The 22,272-nt window shown below is 32.1% G+C and overlaps 1 protein-coding gene across 6 annotated transcripts in view; it reads right to left on the minus strand.

Annotated features, from left to right (window-relative positions):
* Positions 1–22,272, minus strand: part of RICTOR (RPTOR independent companion of MTOR complex 2) — a 102,775-nt gene that overhangs the window by 52,895 nt on the left and 27,608 nt on the right. For 5 of the 6 annotated variants that reach the window (XR_010378144.1, XM_031444295.2, XM_031444291.2 and 2 more), the window contains exons 3-6: positions 18,161–18,258; positions 8,639–8,703; positions 7,656–7,787; positions 4,547–4,610 (exon numbers count right to left, since the gene is read on the minus strand). Coding sequence is in view for 4 of the 6 variants with exons in the window: in XM_031444291.2 (XP_031300151.2) it covers positions 4,547–4,610; positions 7,656–7,787; positions 8,639–8,703; positions 18,161–18,258 (359 nt within the window). In the remaining 2 variants the exon portion in view is untranslated. Of the gene's footprint in view, positions 1–4,546; positions 4,611–7,655; positions 7,788–8,638; positions 8,704–9,208; positions 9,249–18,160; positions 18,259–22,272 lie in introns of those variants that run through there. The other variant, XM_064480214.1, reaches the window with a different exon arrangement.

Below are 22,272 nucleotides of genomic sequence, written 5' to 3' on the forward strand. Positions count from 1 at the left end.
GTTGACCAGTAAGATGTAATGTTTCTGAGATTATAATCTCCTCTAGAAAAGAAACTCTACTTTAAACAACTTTTCGGTGCTCAAGGTCTATCAGTGGTGACAACAACTGTCAACATACTACTGTACTATTACATTTCTGACTCTGTCCCCTTATACAAACACCAAGTCCTACCAATTTACCTCATTAACCCTATTCTCTCCACCATCGAACTGACCTGGGCCCTCATTCCTTCTTACTTTGATTGCTGCAATTGATGCCTAATAATCTCCCTATCTCTAATCATCACCTGTTGCTATACTGAAAGACAAAGTTAATAATCCATCAGCTATTTTTAATATTTCAAAAATTCTGATGAAACATGTCCTTGGTGATAAAACTTTCGATGAATCTCACTTTAAAGTTCAACTGGCAATAACATATTTGGAATATGGAAAATAGATAACATGTATCTTCTGTTTGAAAAACAGGAAAAAAATTCTGTGGTTAACAACTGTTTAATAAAGTATTTGGTAGATAAAGTACTTCAAAATAACAAATCTTTGGAATGGGAGTATAAAATGTTTTCTTCTGTTTGGGTGGTGATAAATATTGAAGATAATTAACCTGTCCTGAATATTACTGTTTATAATCGTGTTGAAGAATAAGTCTTGTACTATGACGCAATTAGAGGATGTGATACTAAATTAAAATGGCCACTTAAGTCCTACAGAAGTTCAAAGGAAGTATCTGTATTGGCTAGAGTACTTGCAAATGGTTTGTCACTTAAGCAGCATTATGTGATATTACAAAATTCAACTGAAATTACAGAATACTGTTCCACAACCAAAAAATAGATATTCAATAACTACAGAATCTACAAAAGCTTTCACATTTGTTTCTAAATCAGAATTTTCCATTAAACTGTTGGAGAAGAAAGGAGGAGAGGAAAGGGAAAAGAGGTATAAGAAACTGATCTTCCTGGGTGAGAAAATTCTAAATTCTTATGATATTAATTTGTATTTTAATACTTATTGATCTATTTATTATGTTTATGAGGAGCTTATAAGAAAAACTCCCCAAACAGTAAGATGTATATAACGCATTCTAAAAAGAGCTGGCTAGAAGCCAGACCAATTGGCTTTCAGGACCAAATCTGTCATCAATAAATCATTATCCTGGCCAAATCAATCCTCTCTCTGCCTTAGTTTCCTCATTTGTAAATTAAGATGTATATGACCAAGTCATTTCTAGAATTTCAAGTATAAAATTCTACTCTAGTATCTCAAGTGTAGTGCTATGAAAAGGATAGCTATAATTTAAAGTTTTTATAAATGAAATCATTCTTATTTTTTCAGGAAATAAATGCAAAGAAACTCTTAAACTCTGGGTAAATCATAGGAGGCTTTTCTCATAAATCAATGAGTAATCAATGAGGGAAAAGTGGTAGAATTTAGTCTCTACTGAAATAAAAGTTTAATCATTCTTTTGACATGATAAAACAAATTAAAGATACGAGTAGGTAATAAATTTGTAGAACTGCTATAAAGCAATTAGAGAAACACTAAAATCTACAAAGGGAATATTTGAAATCTGAGCTGAGACTGCAAGATGGATATAATGTAGAAAGAGGTGAAAATGAAATAAAAAGAGTAAGACAGAAGTAATGATCATAGTAGTGGTGGGGAGTAGAGGGTAGCCTGTCTATACGTACAATGGCACAAGGTCATAACTGGTTGACCCAGAAGTGGGCTCTGAGTGCCAAGATAAGCAGGTTATGCTTAATATCAAAAGGATTCATGGGCCAATGTAGGTTTGGAATGTTGGAGAACTAGGTTTTTCACTCTGGCTTTGCCAATATCTTGCTTTGTATCGAGGACAAGAGATTCCCTTAAATGAATCCCTTTCAACTGTTTAAAAAAAAAAATCTGTGCTATATTAATCTCTTATTACATGAATAAAGAAATGATATATAAAGAAAATAATGGCTTAAATCAGGTAGGCAATAAGAAGATTTTAAATTGGATAAAGAGTAGCAACAGCTAACTAGTGGGAAAATTATATAGAAAATGAGACAAAAATCAGGAAGGACTGCGGAATGGAGAGAGAGATGAGGGTAAAAGAAATCAGAGACACTGAAAAAGAAACAACCAAATAAAGAAAAAATCTCCTAAATGAATGAAACAGGTGAAAGAGAAGGAAAAGCAACATGTGTATTCCTTATTCATAAAGCAAGTTAACCTAAAGCAACATAGTTTCTGCTTTTCCTTTAAAATATAAAAGATTAATACTTTCAAAGAAAATGTGAAAACTGTTTTGAATGCATACAAAAAACCCACAGTGACCTAGTAATTATAATATTAACATTAATTTCTACTAGCTCAGTTGCCAAGTTGTTGCTGGAAAAAAAGAAATATGTGCTTGGGTTGTTAAAAGTACTAATGAAATTACAGTTCCTCTAGCCGATAGAGGCCACTGTTCACTCAGCAAGCATGCTCTCCTTTTAACTCCAATTGCTTTTAGCTAAACCAAGGAGGAACCATGCGACACAGCTCTTCCTTTGAGCTGAGCTCTTACCACTAGATAAAAGCAATTTTCCTGTTCTTGGATCCACAAATGGTATCTGCCTTAAATTACTCTGTTCTCCAGAAGACAACAAAATAAAATTTTATTTTTGTTATAAAATTATTAAATTGTTTTTAAGGGTCTGTTTACTTTTACTGGGCTATTTTATAAACTAAATTGTAACTTGTACAAAACATTGTACAAAATTAAAATAAAATATTTAGTGAATAATTCAAAGAAGCTGAATTAAATTCAAACCATCTGAAGTTGTTTTTTCTTCTAAATGATTTTCTAAGGCAGCAACTCTCAAACTGTGGTCCAGGAAATTGAGGATATTTTCAGAGATTCTGCAAAGTTAAAACTATTTTCATAGTAACACAAATACATTATATTTTTTTTACTCTCATTCTCTCACAAGTATATATGGAAGTTTTCCAGAGGCTCTATTGCATGTGATTCACAACAGACTGAATGCAGAAGCAAATATTACAATCTAGCTATCTTCTATCAGGACAAATACTCTAGAGATTTGTAAAAATCTAAAATGCCACTCTACTCACTAATTTTCTTTTTGGAAAATATAGTTTGATTTATGTTTACTTGTAGTGAACTTGTCATTTTAATAATTAATGTATTTTTTAATTTCTCACTTTAAATTCCTAGTATGATAAGTATTGATGTATATATTAACTTCAATAATCAAAGAGTTACTTTAGGTTCTTCAGAAATAAATTTCGTTTTCTTATCTTGAATTCTTGAAATCATGGCAGCCAAGAGGTTATATGAATAAGTAAAAACCATAAACCTAACTTCTGAATTTAAATATAAGGCATTAAATCACAGTGCCAACATAACAATTTACCTATAGCAAAAAATTTTTAATCTATTTCCAATATCACTCTTACTAGAATTGCAAACTTCTTTTAAGATAACTCATCCATTTATTTCTTAACTATGCTCACCTGTGGGTACTATTACTAACCATAAGCTAGACAAATGGAAGGAAAAAGAAGAGGGTATCTACTTAAGGCACAAACTCAACATTCCACAACCCTGGAGCATGCGCTGGATTCAAAGGTGGAGAAAGATGAGAAGAGCTAAAAAAGTTAATTGTTAAATAATTTTAGGGGTCTGGGGGGAGCGTATAGTTCAGTGGTAGAGTGCATGCCTAGCATGCACAAGGTCCTGGGTTCAATCCCCAGTACCTCCATTAAAGATAAATAAAATAAAAACCTAATTACCTCCCCCTCAAAAAAATACTTAAAAAAATTAATAATAATAATTTTAGGGGTCTTCACATTAAAACAAATATACACTGCACGAGTCTTATAAATTTTCAGGATGAAACATGATAAAATTCTTACACAAGCTGTATCTTAACCAGGTTAACTCTCAGTTCCCTCTAGTCCTCTGCCATTATGGCATCACATTACATTAATTAACAACAAAAAATTCTTTGAAGGCCTCTCATTAGAAGCAATATGGATTATTTCTTAACATCCTCTTTTGCAGAGTTTAGATTTTGACTTTTTACCCGATATAATAGTCTGGATTGTTTATTCCAACTGCCTACTGATTGTATCCAAATTCATCTTCAAAACAAACAGCTTGTAACTTTTGACACCTATTGCATAGTATTAACTCCAAGCATACAATTAAGAAAAAATCAGGGTAAGGAGCAAGTAATCTTTTTTCTCCAATAACATATCAATGTAGAATTTCATTTACATGTCCACTAAAGGAAGAAATACTTTTACAATGAACATTTTTATAAAAAATACTGTCCTCCCTATACACAATCACACAGAATAATTACACAAAATATTTGTTTACCTTGAAGTTGAATAGACTTAGAACTTATATATAATTTTAACAAAATAAAAATGTTTAAAGAGAATCCAACCTTTAAATAGAAAGATTTCACAAAGCAGTCTAAATCTAAAAATCTAAAATACTGAACATGAAAATCATAAATGTACCTTTACTCTCAGACATAGAGCCTACCTTTCTGACTAATCGAAGTGCTTGTGTCCTCTCTACCTCGTTGCTCTGCTGTATGTCAATGCACCTAAATAATACACAAAATATTTAATTACTGATAAAAATCTTAATAAACAATTTTTGTATAATATCACTAGAGCAGACCCATCTTCATAATATCAATACAGTATTTTTAAATTTTAATACATATAATTTTTTCAGTACCAGTAGGTATTTATTTACTTAATGAGTATCTCTTTAATGATAAATACTTGTTATAATAAAACATTTCAAAACTATTTCATTCAAAACCCCAGGAAAGAAGAATACAGTAAATAATTTATAGAATTACATACATTTATACAGAAATAATAAACATAGAGCAAAGTAATATTTTTTCAAAAATCCACTGAAAAAATACTTACCTATGATAAAGTTCACATATATTTTTATAATAATTGTGAAGGGAAATAATTCAAGTCTATGTTTTAGTTTAATTGTGATTTTAACCAGAACTTAAATTTTATATATTATGACTAAGTTCTAAGTCTTATATTGGCTATAATAATTCTACTTTACCAAAACATAAACTAAAATCTAAATGTACTTCAAAAACTAATGCTCAAATATCACTTCACTGACATTTCTCTATAAAATTTATTATTCAATTTCTAAAGAGTTTGGTTTATATAGCAGAATATTTTCTTTTTACTTATGATTAGACAGTTCACTATTCTAATCAATAGTTCATATATAGATAGACAAATAATTTGCTCTTCAAAAAGCATTTCTGCTATCTGAATATAATTAATCTAAAGCAACTTTATTAAGAAGTAAATAGACACAGATCTGGCCACAAACAGAGAGGTTTGGATCAGACCAAGTCTCTTGCCAAAAATAACTATAAAGATTATACAAAGTACTTTATAGAGTAGCTGTTAAAAAGCCAATGGATAAAATCCCCGGAAAGAGAAGCACAAGCTCCACATCCACCCAGATTCTGTCCCTGGGGACACCCAGGCTTTGTCCCAGTTTTAGGGGAATAGAGTCCTTGAAGAAAGCAAAAGTCCTACTGGACTGGAGAGACAGACTGAACTTTATGGAAGCCAAAGTGTCTCTGACTTAAGGAAAAAAAAGCTCAGAGAAAAGAAAACAGGAAAGTAAGCAAGAATCTGCATACAATCCCCTTTCCAAGGCACTTGCCAGTTTCTAAGTTGTGCAAATGCAAGGTTAAAGTTCAAGAAACCAAGCAGAAGGCTACTGCTGAGAAGCTAAGGAACTGAGCAGAAACTTCAGCAGGTACATAATATTCTAAGAAAGATGTCAGGGCTCAAGGTTGGTCATGATGAAGAGATTCTGCTAAACCTCTTCACTTGAGATTCCCAACAGCCATTTCCTGGAGCAAATGCAAAGGTAAAACCAAATTTTAACAGAATCAGCGTGATAAGCCAACATTCCAGAATACAACTTAAGTCCTTTAAGAAACAAATAACATGATCCAGAGCCAAAAACTTTGAATACGCAATGTTCACATCCAATCACATCATAGTATGAGGTATGCCTTAAAACAAAGTGTGAGGTAACCAAAAATCAAGGTAAAAAATGACAAAAGAAAGAGAACACAAGCAATTTACATATTAAAGTTGTCATAAGAGGGCTATAAGTAACTCTTATGTTATTTGTGGGGGAGTGTGTATACCTCAAGTGGTAGAGCACATGCTTAGCATACATGAGGTCCTGGGTTCAATCCCCAGTACCTCCTCTAAGAATAAACAAATACTAAAATACCTAATTACCTCCCCTCACTCCCCCAAAATAAATAAAATACACTTTAAAAAAAATGAATACATAAAATAAAACGTACACAATACAGAATCCAGAATAGCCAAGAGAGACTTGAAGAAGAAAAACTGGAGGGCTCACATTAATAGATATTAACACTTATTGTCAAGCTGCAGTAATTTAAAACAGTGAGAAAATGGGACAAGAAATAGACAAATAGACCCAAAAAAGAGAACTGAGAACACCACAGTAGAACCCTACTTATCAGTTACCCGATTTACAACAAAACTGAAACAATTTAGGTATGAAAGGAAAATCTTTTCAATAAATGTTAATGTTTATTGGATATCTATAAAGACAAAAATGACTCGTGACATGACACCTACTTTAATATGTAAGGAATAAAACCTTTAGAAGAAAACATAGGATAATATCTTCTATAGACACCAAAAGCATTAACTATAAAAGACTGCTAAATTGGGTTTTATCAATTGAGACTGACTTGGAGAAAATATTCTCAATATGTAAACTTGAAAGGAATCATATCCAGAAGACATCACGAACTCCTACACAGCAGGATAGACAATCTAATTTACGAATGAGCAGAAGACAAAGATATCCAAATAGTCAACAAGCAGTGAAAGGGGAAAATTAAAACTATTATGAAACTCACAATGAAACTACAGCTAGAAAAGGGTATAATTAAAAACTGTGAACAGCAAATGCCGATGAGGATGTGGAGAGACTGGAATTCTCAAACACTGCTGGTGGGAGTGTAAATCAGTATAATCACTCTGGAAAACTGGCAATAACTACTTAAGTTAATTATACATAAACTTGATCACCCAGTAATTCCACTCCTACATATATACCTAGGAAAAATGAGTGCATATGTCCAACAAACTTGTACAAGAATGTTCAGGGCAGCTTCACTTAAAACAGGCAAACGCTAAAAACAACCCAGAAAAAAAATCATCAATAGAATGGATTAAATAAATTGTACTCTACTCATTACATGAAATACTACACAGAAGTTTTTTTTAAAAAATCAACATGGATAAATCTCACAGATAACTGAGGAAAGCAAAGAGTAACAATGTATACTTCCAATATATGATACTCAAGAACAGGAAAAACTAGTCTACAATCAGAAAAGTCAGTGTAATGTTTACTACTGGTTGGAGACAAGGGAACTTTATCGGGAAGCTGAGAACGTTCTGTAGCTTACTTGGGATAATCGAGTATTTGGTTGTATCTATCTGTAAAAATCTGTATACTTTATGGTAGGTATGCTAAAACTTAATAAACAATTTAAAAAACATTTAAAAACAGAGAGCTCTAGGAAAATTACCTAGCTATTAAATAGTCCACTTTCAATTTTAGCACCTTCTGCAGAATACTGGAGTCTTGGATGAGATATCGAAGAGCTCGTAGCCCCGCTGCTCGCACTTCTTTTGCTTCATTCAATAAAGCTAACCGCAAACTGTATGAAAACAAACAAAAAGTCTGGCTGCATGAGTTTCAAATACACATAAAGTTATGGTACCAAATCTTTCCTCAGTTGAAATAAGCTACGCTACTTGTCATTTTATATATATAAAAATCATTCACTGTAAGCCACAGAACTTCACTAATGTCAGTATTTTTTAATCTGTACCTCCTTGGTACAGTCTTACCAATCAAGAAAATGTTACTGAGTTTTGATCTACCTTCTGTAGTTGATTTTATATAAACAATGGGAAATTAAATGTCTTTTTCAAGCTGTAACACATATGCCTCTATAATCTATTCCTCCTCTGTCTACCTATACTTGTTTCACTCCTCTGAAAGAATTACTGAATTAAACCAATAAATAAAAATACTTTATAATGACAGTAGACAGAGACCGTTTATTTCTATTTTAATTCCTAAGCACACCAAAAAAGATGGCTGTGAAACTGTAACATTATGCCTCTACTGATGGGCTTGAGAAAATCAAGTCTGCCATAAGCACACTTTGTCCTAGGTGAGATCCAGAGATAACTATACAGGTTCTTCTTGTCCCTGGAAATATTACGAGAACTTTAATTCTGTGATTTAACTTAGAACTTTAAATTACAAAGTCCAGGTACTTTTCAACTTTAGTTTTGGTTCTTAATATTTGATAATTACAAAATATCAGTAAGAACAAGATAATAGTTAAAAATATTGGGGATCCCGAATTTTTCTAATGTTCAAACTGTTTTTATAAAATCAAATATGAGGTGTTACGCTATCCTATTTTTAGTTTAAAATTACTAAAATTGAAATTACTAAAATCCAGGAGATGAGGGAAGGAACTAAAACTATACTTACCAAATTATTATATCCTCATAGTTAAAACCCAGTTTTTCTTCACTGTGGCCAATATCACAAAGAAGCTGTCAGAAAAAGAAAATTAGCATGCATACATGTGTTATATATTTTTGTCTATTTATATATATTACATTTTTAGACTGTAAAATAAGGTATCTCTAATAAATTTTTGAAAACTATCTGATTCTATTGTCCAAATATGCAGATTTATTTCTACCATCTTTAGTTTTTTTATTTGCTCTGACAGTTTTAGGTTTATTGCCTTTGTTTGAATTAATTATTTTTTTTATTATTTATTTTCCTCCACACAACACTTTAACTGTTTTAAAACCTATTCTTTTAGTGGTTACCATAGAGATTACAACAAGCACTGCTGACTTATTATTCTGATAGAAATTATTATACCATGTCCTCAACAATGCGACTCTTTCAACACTTCAATTTCATTTCAACACCTTAACTCCTCCTACCTTTCACTTTGTTGTTCTTTTCTACCTATCTTTCGAGCTCTGTAAGACATTATTTTTATTTTAGTTAATATTTAGTCAATATCAATTTATATTTACTCACAAATTCACCATTTCCATTACTCTTCACTCCAGTGGTAAATGTATGATATTCTCCCTTCTGCCTAAAGAATTCTCAGTTTGTTGTTGTTGATTTGTTTGTTTTATAGGTGTCTTCATTTGTTTAATTTATAGCCAAGGTTGCTGGAAATAGATTCCTTTGGTTTTTGTTTGTCTGGAAATGATTTTTTTCCCACATATGTTTTTAGAGGATATTTTGCTGGATTTATAGATTTATACACATTGAAAAATGTCATTTAAATAAAACTTATTATCAAATTGGCAAGAAACTGTTTTTTAACATGATTATACTAGATAAGAAAATACACTGCTGATAGAACTATAAACTAAACACATATTCTAAAATAAATTGGGAAAAATGCACCAAAATCAGGGTCTTCTTTTGGTGATTTGTATTAATAATTTAAAATGTAAAGTAGGTTCAAGCACAAGATCCTTATAACATTACCTACAATAACAAGGAACTGGAAACAAAATGCTCATAAAGGAAGAACCAAATGCAGCCATTAATATTATATAATACTGAAAGACAAGGGAAAACCTGCAAAAGTACTGGTAAATTAGGGAGAATATTCTAAAAAAATGTACATTTCTAAAAAAGATATACATTTTAAGTACTTTTCAAAAATCTATACATCAACATTTATATTTATTTATTTTTATTGAAGTGTAGTTAATTTACTAAGTCTATACATCAGCATTTTAGCACCAAAAAATGAAAGTGCAATCATAGGTGATTTATTTTGCTTTCTGTATTTTATAACTGTTTACAATGAATAGCTACTTACATAATCTGGGAAGAGTCATTACATATACAGTATGCATGAATAGTAACAGAAGTAGCATTTATTGACTATTAATCTTGTCAACCCTAGAAAGTAAGTAATATTTTGGTAAATGAAGACAACTGAGGCTAGAAACCGTAATACGACTTCCAAAGGCCACAAAGCTAATAAGCAGTAAAGCCAGAAGTCAAACCAAACCAGTCTGAGTCCAGAGCCCAGTGAAATGTTACTACGCTTTGGTATTAAAATTATTTACATGGCAGGGAAGGACTTTGGATTTAAAAAAAAAAAAAGAATAACTGATCATTACCATCTTATTTCATTTCTCTAGATTCAAAAGTGGTATGAATCAAGAGTCTAGAGAACCACACACACTCTGGTTATAAACACATAAAATGGGTAAGTGAATTTAACTGTTCTTTTTTCCAGAACAGCTAACTGAAAACACACATACAAATACTGCCCATTTCAAAGGATTAAAACACACAAAAAGATACTCATCACTACTAAAAATAATTTAGTATTCATTTGAGATTCCTGAGATATTTCAGATTACTAGCATTGTCACTGTATGGCTCTATATATCAATAAAAAAGAAAAGGAAAAGAACTCCTTATCATGGTGTTTACTTAGACCTTGGACATATTCTAATTCATAATTAATAGAAAAATGAAGCTTAGAATTTATTATCAATATATAAAATATATGCTTTTAAAACAGGAAAAATGTTACTTTCTTAAAACAATGATTTATACAGATCAACTCAATTTCTAAGGCAGTGCTTCCATTCTTCGGCTACAGCAGTAACGGATGTTAATAAAGTGAAATGCTTTGAAACCCAGAAATAAAGTATACAAAATCTTATCCTATCAAGAGTTCACTTCTACCCTAAGTATGTACTTGGTTCTCTCTTTCTGTATTTTCTTTGTCACACTTGTCATATATCCTTGCAGAAAAATACAGACTCAGAGAAACATAATTTCCAAATTACCCACCTTCTCAGACCACAAAACATATGACTTCACCATTTAACATTTTCTAGAATTAGCAGTTTTGATGAATAGGTAAAAAAAAAATATTCAGTTATTATTACGAAACCCAAAAAGCACACAATTTGTGAAGTATTTAGAAAGTTGTTTCATTTTCTGCTATTGTTTCATTTTCTGCTACCTAATATAAATGTATTTTAATTGCAAGAAATATTTCTGAGAAAAATGTACATTCAGTTGGGAACTGGAAAATCACAACTAACAACTAAAAAATAATTTACAATGAAACAGCATATTTGTCATAATCAGTTGCTATTTTGCAGGAATAGTAATAGACATTAGGGTTATGCTTTCAATAGTGATTAAACTGCTTTCATGTTGTTTCCAGAATTACAGAAGAAGGCCTCTTTAATCAGTCTTAAATGAAAATATCCCTTTTGAATTAGAATTATCCCAAGCAGAGACTAAATCTTCCATAGAAAATTTTCTATATATCAGGAATAAGAAATTAAAGAATACACTGATAAGATCCTGAATTTTCAATTATCAAAGAAATATCACACTTCCAGTTTTCATACCAGGAATTCATATATTAAGTTTCAAAATATTAGGAATAAGAATTAATTATTTTAATATAAAATCCTTGTAGTGACTGACTCACTACCTTATTAATAATCTCCTGATTTAAATAAACAAACCCTACAAATCAAACCCTTTAAACTCCTAACTCTAGGAAAGAGGCAAGAAGAAATAGCAAGAACACTGACTTGGTAAATTTAAACAATTGGAATCTCATTCCGTCTCAACTACTGACTGAATTACTAATTAACCTTCAACCATTAGGCAGCAATATCTTCAATTCTACCTTAGACATTACTGGTAACTTCCTATGTCCTGTATAAGTTATTAAACTGTAATAATGCCTGCCCTATCAAATAGGTTTGTTAATTTTAAGAATAAATCACTGTTAACATTTAGAAATCATTAAAGATCTTTCAAAATGTAAGAATCAGCATCCTAACAGTCACTTAAAATGCTAAGTTATTAGATATCACATATTTCTTTGGGGTTCTATGGCTCCCCATCCCTCATGTTTTTATGACTACCAATCACAATACCTATAGCTTAATGTTGACCAAACAGGTCAGAGTTCACATAGAAGTTGTAAGAAAGAGCAACCCTTTCCTTTCACAACTGAAAGCTATAAAGATGATGTATCTTAGTCATATGGAAAGTGTTTGAGAGCAGAGATAACCTAAAAGAAAAGAGCTGAGAAATGGAGGGACAGGATGCAATTAACATTTTTTCCTCAACCCATGGATTGCTCTGTCTCAAATTAAGACCCGACATATGGTCTTCCTCACCATGAGAGCAAATAACTTGGTTTTACCTCAGCTCAGTTGAATTAAGTTTGTTGAATTTGTTACTTATAAACCAACTTAAGCATTCAGTATCATCAAAAGTTCACAATTATTTTATGAGCATAACTATTAAATTTAAATTTTTAATATGAACAAAACAAACACTATTACATAATGCCTTACTTTTAAATGGGGTAAAGGTTTTGATACCATGTCACTGGTATGTTTTGCTTATTAAAATCCATGTCCAACATGAGTCAATCAATGTATTTGTTACAATTAATCCAGAGAACTTTCTCATAAATACTAAAATATTCAAAAGGGGCTATCAACAATATCCTACTCTGACAAAGTTAAAATAGAAGTCTAACACATCTCTAGTTAATAAAAATGTCTGAGATACTTATTAAATGTAATAACTTAAAAAAAAATAATGATCAGTTAAAACCAGGCAGTTAAATGTTACTCCCATTTTACTTCTATCACCCTAAAGGCTAAATGAACAGTTCTCCTTATTAAGCAACAGATAGAATAACCTAAACTTTAAAAAAATCTTATCACAAGTTAAAATTCCACAGCATAGTCTTTCAGAAGGCAATTTATAAGTAGGCTTTAAAACAAAAAGTATAAATGCTGTTGGCTAAATAATCACTCCTAAAATTCTATTCTGCACAAAAACTACAGAAGAATGTTACTAATTCATTATTTAAAACAGTAAAATGTAAGAAAAACTTGTATTTTTTTAATGGTGGAATGATTAAATAAATTATGATATATGTATTATGCATATATGTATGTCTGTATGTATATTTGGATCATTATACATGACATACATATGGATGGTATGTAGCACATATGCAGCTATAAAAAAGCAGGTCTACATTTATAGAAAAGAAAAGGACTCTGATACACAGAAGTGGAAAAGCAAACCACAAATCAATAAATTTCATGATCTCATTAAAAAACCTTTGTGTATACATATATAATAATAAATGGTAAATAAACTGAGTATTATATTAAACATTTCTTTTTGTTTAGCTTATTTACTTCTCACAACTCACTGACATACACACACACTTAAACTATACCCGAGAAGGATAAACTCCTTCTACTGGTTACCTTTTGGGAACGGTATTTTTTTAGAGTGGGGAGGTGGATGGGAAGGATATGTGAAAAAGGACTTTCACTTTTTATGATATATTGTTTTTAATTGCTTATATTTAATTTATATTTATATAGAAATATAAATATATATTTAATAAAGCACTACTTTAGTTTCTATATTTAGCTTATATGATTCTAAATTTTTTTTAAAAACACAACAAAACAAAGATTCCTCTGAAGTTTTTCATATATGAGATTAAATACGGAAAAAGAGAACTTTTAGAATGTGAAAGAACTGAAACATTTTCATCTTTAAAAGCAGGTTTTTAGATTATGAGCATGTTGTCAGTTTTAAAAATAGAATACTAAGATTATGTTCATCAGCAGTCTGTTAAACACATTACTTTATCTAGTGAAATGATGTCAGAAGACAAGCATGGGTGTGTGACATTCACATGGTTACAGGATCACATCACTGGCACCCTCTCTCCATCCCTTAAAAGGAGGTTTAATTCTGGAGATGAAGTCCATCCTTCACAACATTTTAGTCCTAACGTCTACTAAATTAACTTAATCCTAACAGTTAGGCTATACTTAAAAACAAAACAAACACTAGTACAACAAAAACTCATATTTAAACTACAAAATCACCCCAATGTAATACAATACCTTTAATTAAATACTTATGTGCCAGGCTTTGGAGTAGAGAGGGATATTAAGAGTGAAAAAAAAAATACTACATGTTTCTTATATTTCAGACTCTCAGCTTAATAAGACAGTAACCCACAACAAATAATAATTATGATAATAAAAGAACAGATAAAATTTGGTAGACATATTTATAACCTGTTATGAGAACACAGTGTAGGGTGACCAACTAACTCCTACCTACCTAATTGGCCTCCTGGAATCATAATCTTTTCTTATTTTCTTTCTTTTTTCTTTTGTTAAATGTATTTTTACTGACGTCTAGTCAGTTTACAATGTTGTGTCAATTTTTGGTGTACAGCATAATGCTTCAGTCATACACAAACATACATGTTTCCATATTCTCTTTCACCATGAGTTACTACAAGATATTGAATAGAGTTACCTGTGCTATACACTATGAACTTGCTATTTATCTATTTTATATATATTAATATCTGTAAATCTCGAACTCCTAATTTATCCCTTCCCACCCTCTTATTTTCTTTTCTATAGAGTGATTCTCAGAGATTTCTAAGATTTTCTAAATTTTACTCTGTAACTTAATGACCTTACAGATTTTAAAAGAACACCAGCTCTATAAATATTTATTAACCTAGCTTGCCAATAAATTCAGACACATTATATTTTGATTAAATTCAGTAAGCATTTACTTTGTGCCAGGTACCTGGAGAAATTTTATAATAAAACTTACAGATCTTTACTTACAGCAGTGGCTCTTAACCAGGAATGATTCTGTCTCCCAGGAAATATTTGGCAATGCTTGGAGACACTTTTACTTACTTGTGACAATTGATGGAGGTATGCTAGTGGCTTCTGGTGGGCAGAGGCCAGGGATGTTGCTAAACACCCTACAATGAACAAGACAGCCTCCCAAAACAAATAATTATCTTGCCCAATATGTCAATATTGCTGAGATTGAAAAACCCTGTACAGTAACAGCTTACTAACCTATAATTCAAGTTATTAAGCAGACTCAACTTTTCAGAGTCAACCAAAAAACCTGAAAAGTGGCAAAACAAAAAACAAAAAATAAAAACACACACACACACACAAAAACAAAGGAAACAAAAAAACAGATCCTAGGTTGCAAAGCATTACCTGTTACGGAGTACATATTATGTGCTAGGTACTATACAGGGACTTTGCCTCTAATAACAGCAAAATCATCTCTGAATAAAGAATCTGCTCAGACTGCCTTGCTGGTTAGGGTCAGACCTGGGCTGTAAAACCCCATTTATTTGATCTCAAACTCATGCTCTTCCTACTATATCACCAGGCAGCCACATCAGATTTTATCAAGTCCCATGTTCACGGACTTTATTAATGGAACAGCCTCTCACATCCTGACCCAAGGTTTAGTTCCTCACATTGTAGAAAAATTCTAGTAAGTTTGGTTATGTGATTTTTAAATCCATAAATAATTTAAAACAGCAAATAAAAGGTCTGCTAAAAGCTGGCACCAGGGCCAGAGAGAAATGTGAAAACTGTAAACAAAGGATATGGCAAAACAAAAACCAAACAAGAATACAAAAAGCTCAAAAGCCTAGGGCCTTCATTACAGAGGCGCATCATTCTATACTCCCAGTGGTACAATGGCCAGAGGGAAGGAGCCAGGGAACAGGGGAGGAAGGAGGAATGAGGGGAGGAGGTAGGGAAGGCTGAAGAGAGAGGAGATGAAGGGGAAAAGGAGGTAAAAGGGGAGAAGGAGAGAGTCAGAGGGAAGGAGAAAGGGGAGAAGAGACTGGGAGAGCACAAATCAAGGGAACAACTTAATGAAACACTATGGGAAAAATTTAAGAAGAAACAAATAGAGGAGGGGAAAGGGAGAGTGGGCAACTGGCCCTAATCCGAGAGAGATGGGATCTAGATAGAAATAAACGGAGAATAGAGAAGGGAAAAAGAAAGGTGTCCAAAAGATTCCCAGAAACAGATGTTTGAATCACTCCTATTCCAAAAAGTCCTATATGTGCCCTGTCCATTACGGTTGGTAGTTACTAGTCACAGGTGGCTATGAGCACTGGAAATATGGCTAATCTGAACTGAGATGTATTAATAACCATAATATATACACTTGATTTCAAAGATTTAGTATAAAAAATATTAAACATCCCATTAAATATTTTATACTAATTACATAAAATGGTAATGATTTGGATATACTGGATTAACAAAAATACATTACTAAAAATACTCTCACATGTTGCCTTTTACTTTTTTAGTGTGGCTACTAGAAAATTTAAAATTACATTGTGTGGCTCACATTATATTCTACTGGACAGCACTGCTCTAGATTTTTAAGATTATTGCTTTAGGACCCATTCTGGTGCCAAAGTGAAATAACAGAAATCATAGCCATTCTTACATTCATTCCCAGGATTTCAGCTGTCAAGAGATGTGAAGCTATACATCTAGGTGTCTATCTGACTGTGACGAGAACCATCAGTTCAAACAGGACATAAACCTCTATTAATTGTTTTTAACAGTTAAATCCAGGCAAGTGGTAAGACATATTATTATTAGAGTTGAGTGAAGAACAATGATATAAAACTGAGAAATTTAACAGAGGGAGTGAAACCAGGAGACGCAATTTGAAACCCTGGAACATTCTGGGTCTTAAAAACTTGACATTATCTGACTAGTATACTGAAGAAAGGTATTTCAAGATTTTTATTACAACCATAAAAATGAAAACATACATAGGAATATTTTTGAAAACCCCTTCTCAAGCATTTATTCAATGTTTTTGAAAGTTGTTTTAGAAAAAATCACTTTCTCAACCCTCACACAAAATAATTTCCTCATTATATAAAAATAAGTGCCAGAATATTTCAAAGTTTCACTAAGAAAAAATAAATGCATATGTATTTGCTTCCATAATTATGAAAAACACTAATCTATTTTGTATTTATTACACAACACCATATCACAAAAACATTTTGTTACATAGTGACTATATTCTCATCCCTTTATTTCCATGAAATAAAATCAATTACAGTCTAATTACCAGATAGTAAAGAATTAAACATTTTGGAAGGATTAAAACAGTGCTGCTCAAACTTTAATGTACATACAAATTCACCTGAGAATCTTTATTAAAATGTAGATTCTGATTCAGTAGGTCAGGGGTGGAGCCAAAAATAGTACATTTCAAATAAGCCCCAAGGTGATGCCAATGCTGCTGGTCTGTGGATCACACTTTGAGTAGTAAGGGGTTAAAACATACAATTATTCCTACATTTAAAATGTAGAACAATTTATATTTAGTAAACTAAAAACAGAAAAAAATTTTCCCAAAGGAGGCACTCTGTTTCTATTTACAGCATCACCTCAAATATAGACATTTTAGTGCTTCCAAGAGTTGGCTGTCCAGTATTACCAGGCTCAAAAACATACCAATCCATCTATCAAACTTAGGAATTCTCAGCTGCTAATAGAGATCAAGTTAATATTTATTTGGGACAATGGCCCCTGCTTTTACCTTGGGCTCTAACTGAGATCCAAATAATAGGAACAGAGTATCGGGGAAAGAGAGAGGAAGCTCTAATATATTAGAATATATGTATTTAGAAATCTATATTTATATTTCTCTGGAAATAACAGTTATACCTATGAAATGCAACACACACACATACTTATGTAAAAACACATTTATCATATAATATCACATAAAAAAGAACATAAAAAGGCAAAAGAAACACTTATCATGTGAAAAACAGACTGAATTATGGACTTGTCAAGTGTTTTTTTCTTTTAATTTTCTTCTGAACTTACCAAATTTTCTACAACATATATATAATACTTCCATGATTAAATACACTTTTAAATTTAAAAACATATGACAAAATCCATGAGAAGCAGCAGAGGAAAGCACTAATATTGAGTGAATACTCAAAAATTTCTTGTTAATGTGGTTAAGAAGCATCTAATAAGTACAATAAGATATGAAGAATTTAAGATGATTAATATAAAGATTCCAGTTACTTACCTTAGTAAAGTTATTCAGATGGCCTAGCTTTCTCATATTTGATACTCCCTGCAATTTGGCCACATTTTGGAGAATCTCCCTTAAGTTATCAGAAGGTTCTAGAATAAAAGACAATAATTTAACATAATTTTAAAAGAGTATTTTTCTAACCAAACACATAAAATGTGTAGTATTAAAGCTTCACAACTTTGGCTCTTGGTTTAAAATCTTACTCTCGCATACAAAATAATTTCCTCAAATTTATCTACTTAGGAGACTTATAAGTCCATGTGTATGACTCATTCATTGACCTTCACAGTTCTACTCCACTCATACCTATGGTCTAACTGTGTATCAACATCTGGAATTATTCAACCACTAAATCTTAAATTTCAACCCCAACCCCAAGCACAACTTTCACTTCTGGCCACAATGTAGTAACAGGCACCAAAAATACTGTTCTATTTGAATTAACCAAAAAACTGAACAAAATACATAAAACTATAGTTCTCAAAACACTGGATATTAAGAAGTAAAGAACAATAATCCCTAGAAATGAGAAATAAACAAGTGTGCCCTACAACTGCCTCAGCTGTCTGTCTTTAGAGAGTTTCAAGGCCTTGGTGCTGATAGGAGAAATCCAGGCAAATTGAGTTGAAGAGACAGAGCTAAGACTCCAAGGAGAACAAAAAGTATTAGAGAAGAAAGCACTGCCCAGAGAACACTGGACATCTGTAAAGCGACCCCTTAGGTAGTCAGTATAGCAATGATTGGTGCATGTGTGTGAGGAAATTACCACTCAAAAGAATTAAAGGGAAGAGTACCTTGCATTCACACAGGACAGGGAACCATGCTTGTTCCTAACAGTCATATTGAAAACCTTTATAGTTCATGGGGCACTGGTTAAAGTATTCAGAAAAGTCTTGCCTCAGTAGTGGGGAACAATCAGATACTGACTAAAATTTCTTTGATCCCACCTAACAAATCTTCAAAGCAAGACTTAAAAGAATTAAACTGTTTCCAAGTAACTAAAATGTGTCTCAGACAAAGCTCAAGAAGAATCGTAAGAACAGAAAAATAGGAAGTATCTAATGAGGTAAGATTTACAGTTATTAGCATCCAATCAATTAACAGACATGCAAAGAAGCAGGAAAACATGACCTATAGTGAGCAGAAAAATTAATCAACTGAAAATGACCCAGAACTGACACATATATTAGAAACCGCATTAAAGGACACTGAAACAATTTTTATAACTGTAGTCTGTATGTTTAAAAACAGAAACATGAAAAGTGAAAAAGCACTCAAATTTCTGGAGATGAAAACTACAATATCTCAGATAAACCACTAAATGGGAATAACAGTACAATAAGCTTTTATAGAAAGTAAGAATTGTGGATTTGAAGACAAAGCAATAAAAACTATCCAAAATGTAACATAAGGTGGAAAAAAATAAATGAAAAGAGCACTAGTGAACTACGGGACTTCAAGTAGCCAAACACAATTACAGTATGTATAATTGGAGTCCTCGAAAGGGGGAAAAAAATAGGAGACAGAAAAATTATCTGAAGAAATAACAGGTGAAAACTTTCTAAATTTGATGAAAATAAGCCAATAAATCCAAAAAGCTCAACCAACCCCAAGCACAAGAAAAAGGAAGAAAACCAAACCAAGACACATCATAATTAAATTGTTCAAAACCACTGGCAGAGAAAAATATTAAAAGCAACCAGATAAAAAAAGACAAGTTACATACAGAAGAGTAAAGAGAGGGATGACAAATTTCTCCCAGAAAACAAAGCAAATGAGAAGACAGTGGAGCAACACCTTTAAAATACTGAAAGGAAAGGGGGCGGGGGGGGGGCTTTTAAAATGTAAAAAACATTCTTAGCTCACTTGCTTTACAAAAATAAGCCGAAGACAGAAATGGCCATGTGGTTGGTGGTTTGCCAACCCCTAGACCAGAGTGTCAATTCCTCAGGTTGCTACAAGCTATTTTTCTATTAATATATTCAGCATCCTATTTGTTTTAAACAAAAGCACAATCTGAAGAAGAAAAAAATAGTATCTCATTTCTGATATTTTAGTTTAAGAGCCATTATGACTTCCTTTGAGATTTTTATCTGTTAACAAAAGACCAAGGAACTATTTGTTTTGAATTAGTGTTTTCCTCAGCAAATGAAACTGGATGCATTCATTCACTGTCTTAGTTAGCTTGTTGCATCTGCTTATCTTCCTCCATTCTGTTATACTCAGTGTTAGCCATGACAACCACAAATTGGTTATTGTCAAACAACCAAGTACACTACATATCCCAGCTATTTCCAATCGCTTTGAAATTCCTGTATACTGAGATCATTCATTTGATTTTACGGCATTTCCCATAAGTTTTGATTATTCTTTTAACTCCAATAAAATTCAATCTAATTTTAAGCGGTTTAGGGTATGTCTTTATAATCAGTGACTCTTTGGGGTTATCTTAAAAGTAGAATGAAAACAGCTCATCACTGGGTGGGATCAGAGCTCATTTAAAAGGTCACAGGGACATGAATAGATCACTTAGTATTTAGTAATATATTTTTGTTATAAATGTTATTGTTTGAAGAGACTGAAGAAGAAAAATCGTAAGTAAGCCAGTGATTTTAAAATGGAAACTGTATTTGAGAACTTAATAAAATTTCATAACAACCTTTAAGGTACTTCAGAACCTAGAGTAGTTTGCAAAGCCAGAGTTAAGGATCTTTAAAGTCAGTGCAAAATTCACCTAATGGAAATATACAACCTAAGCATTTTACATCAATTTACAATTAGGTTGTGAGGCACCAAACAAAAAGTTTCACTAAAGTAAGGACACAGTTATTGCAATATAATGATGTGCTAATATTAATACAATGATTAATCTGAAGACATATTCTTCACAAAAGGCTTGAAGACTTCTAATTATTGCCTATCTTCTAGGTACAAACTGCAGATATTTTTGAAAAGCAGGAATTTTAAGACAAAAATAAAATCTCATGTCTCAGTTCATTCAAGAAGTATTAACTGAACACCTATTATGATCACATAGTGGTTTACACACTGGGAATACATCAATGAGCAAGACAGATCCTTCTTTAGTGTACCTTACATTCAAGTGCAAGAAAACTGATAATCAACAACAACAAATGCACACAATATGAAATTTGACAGGTGGTGAGAAGTCAACATGGGGTCAAATATCTGTCCAAGGAGTGATGAATAAAATGAACCGTTAAGTGCACAGGTTATTGTTGTCACTCCAAATCAAAATGAATCAGCCTTTCTCCTTCCTTCTCCTCCTCACCTCTTTCTCTTTTTATATAATTACCAAGAACCCCCAACTGGAATTGAAATATGAATGAATTTTGAAGTTTCTTTGTAATATATTTCCTGAAAGACAGAACATGCTTCCTCCCAGAAACTATATGTTACTTCCCAGACCAATTTAAAAATAGTATCAGGGCCATTTTAGACAAGAAACACTGTGTAATGCTTGTGTGCTACAATGTTCCTATGGGGAACTCTAACTTGAAATATCAGGGTAAAGGCCAGAGGCCAGAGAGTCTCTTCTGCTATAACCAAGAAAGCAATAGAAAATACATTAAGCAAATAAATGGGGCTATGTTTCAATAAAACAGATCTGGCTCATGAGCTGTAGTTTGCCAGTTTCTTTACTACACAATCAAAACTCATACTACATGAGCAAGCTGAGATCAACGTGGTTTTTTATTGGGGGGAGGGTGGCAAAAGGAATTTAAGGAGAGGTTCACCTCTATTTTTTCCTACTCTCACTTAATGTTTTTCTGATTTAGCTTCTACAAAACTGTCTATTGTCAATAGTGCTATGTGAGAAATATAAAGCACAAATGATGTAATCTTCTAGGATAGTCTCTGAAGCCTTGAAGTTTAGGAAACCCAGAGCTGCATTAAGGGAAAAAAAGAAAGAAAGAAAAAAAAAAAAAAAAAAACAACTGTGGCTAGCTAGCTATGATGGCCACTATTCAAATACAAGGAAGCAAAACACAAAGGAACTACTAGAATTAGAGTTGCTCTTTTCCTCTTATTGTGTAACTTGTAAATCCTATGCAAGGTCCCAATGACTCTCTCTGGAAGTA

The sequence above is a fragment of the Camelus dromedarius genome, chromosome 3, assembly GCF_036321535.1.
Source record: "Camelus dromedarius isolate mCamDro1 chromosome 3, mCamDro1.pat, whole genome shotgun sequence".
Lineage (NCBI taxonomy): Eukaryota > Metazoa > Chordata > Mammalia > Artiodactyla > Camelidae > Camelus > Camelus dromedarius.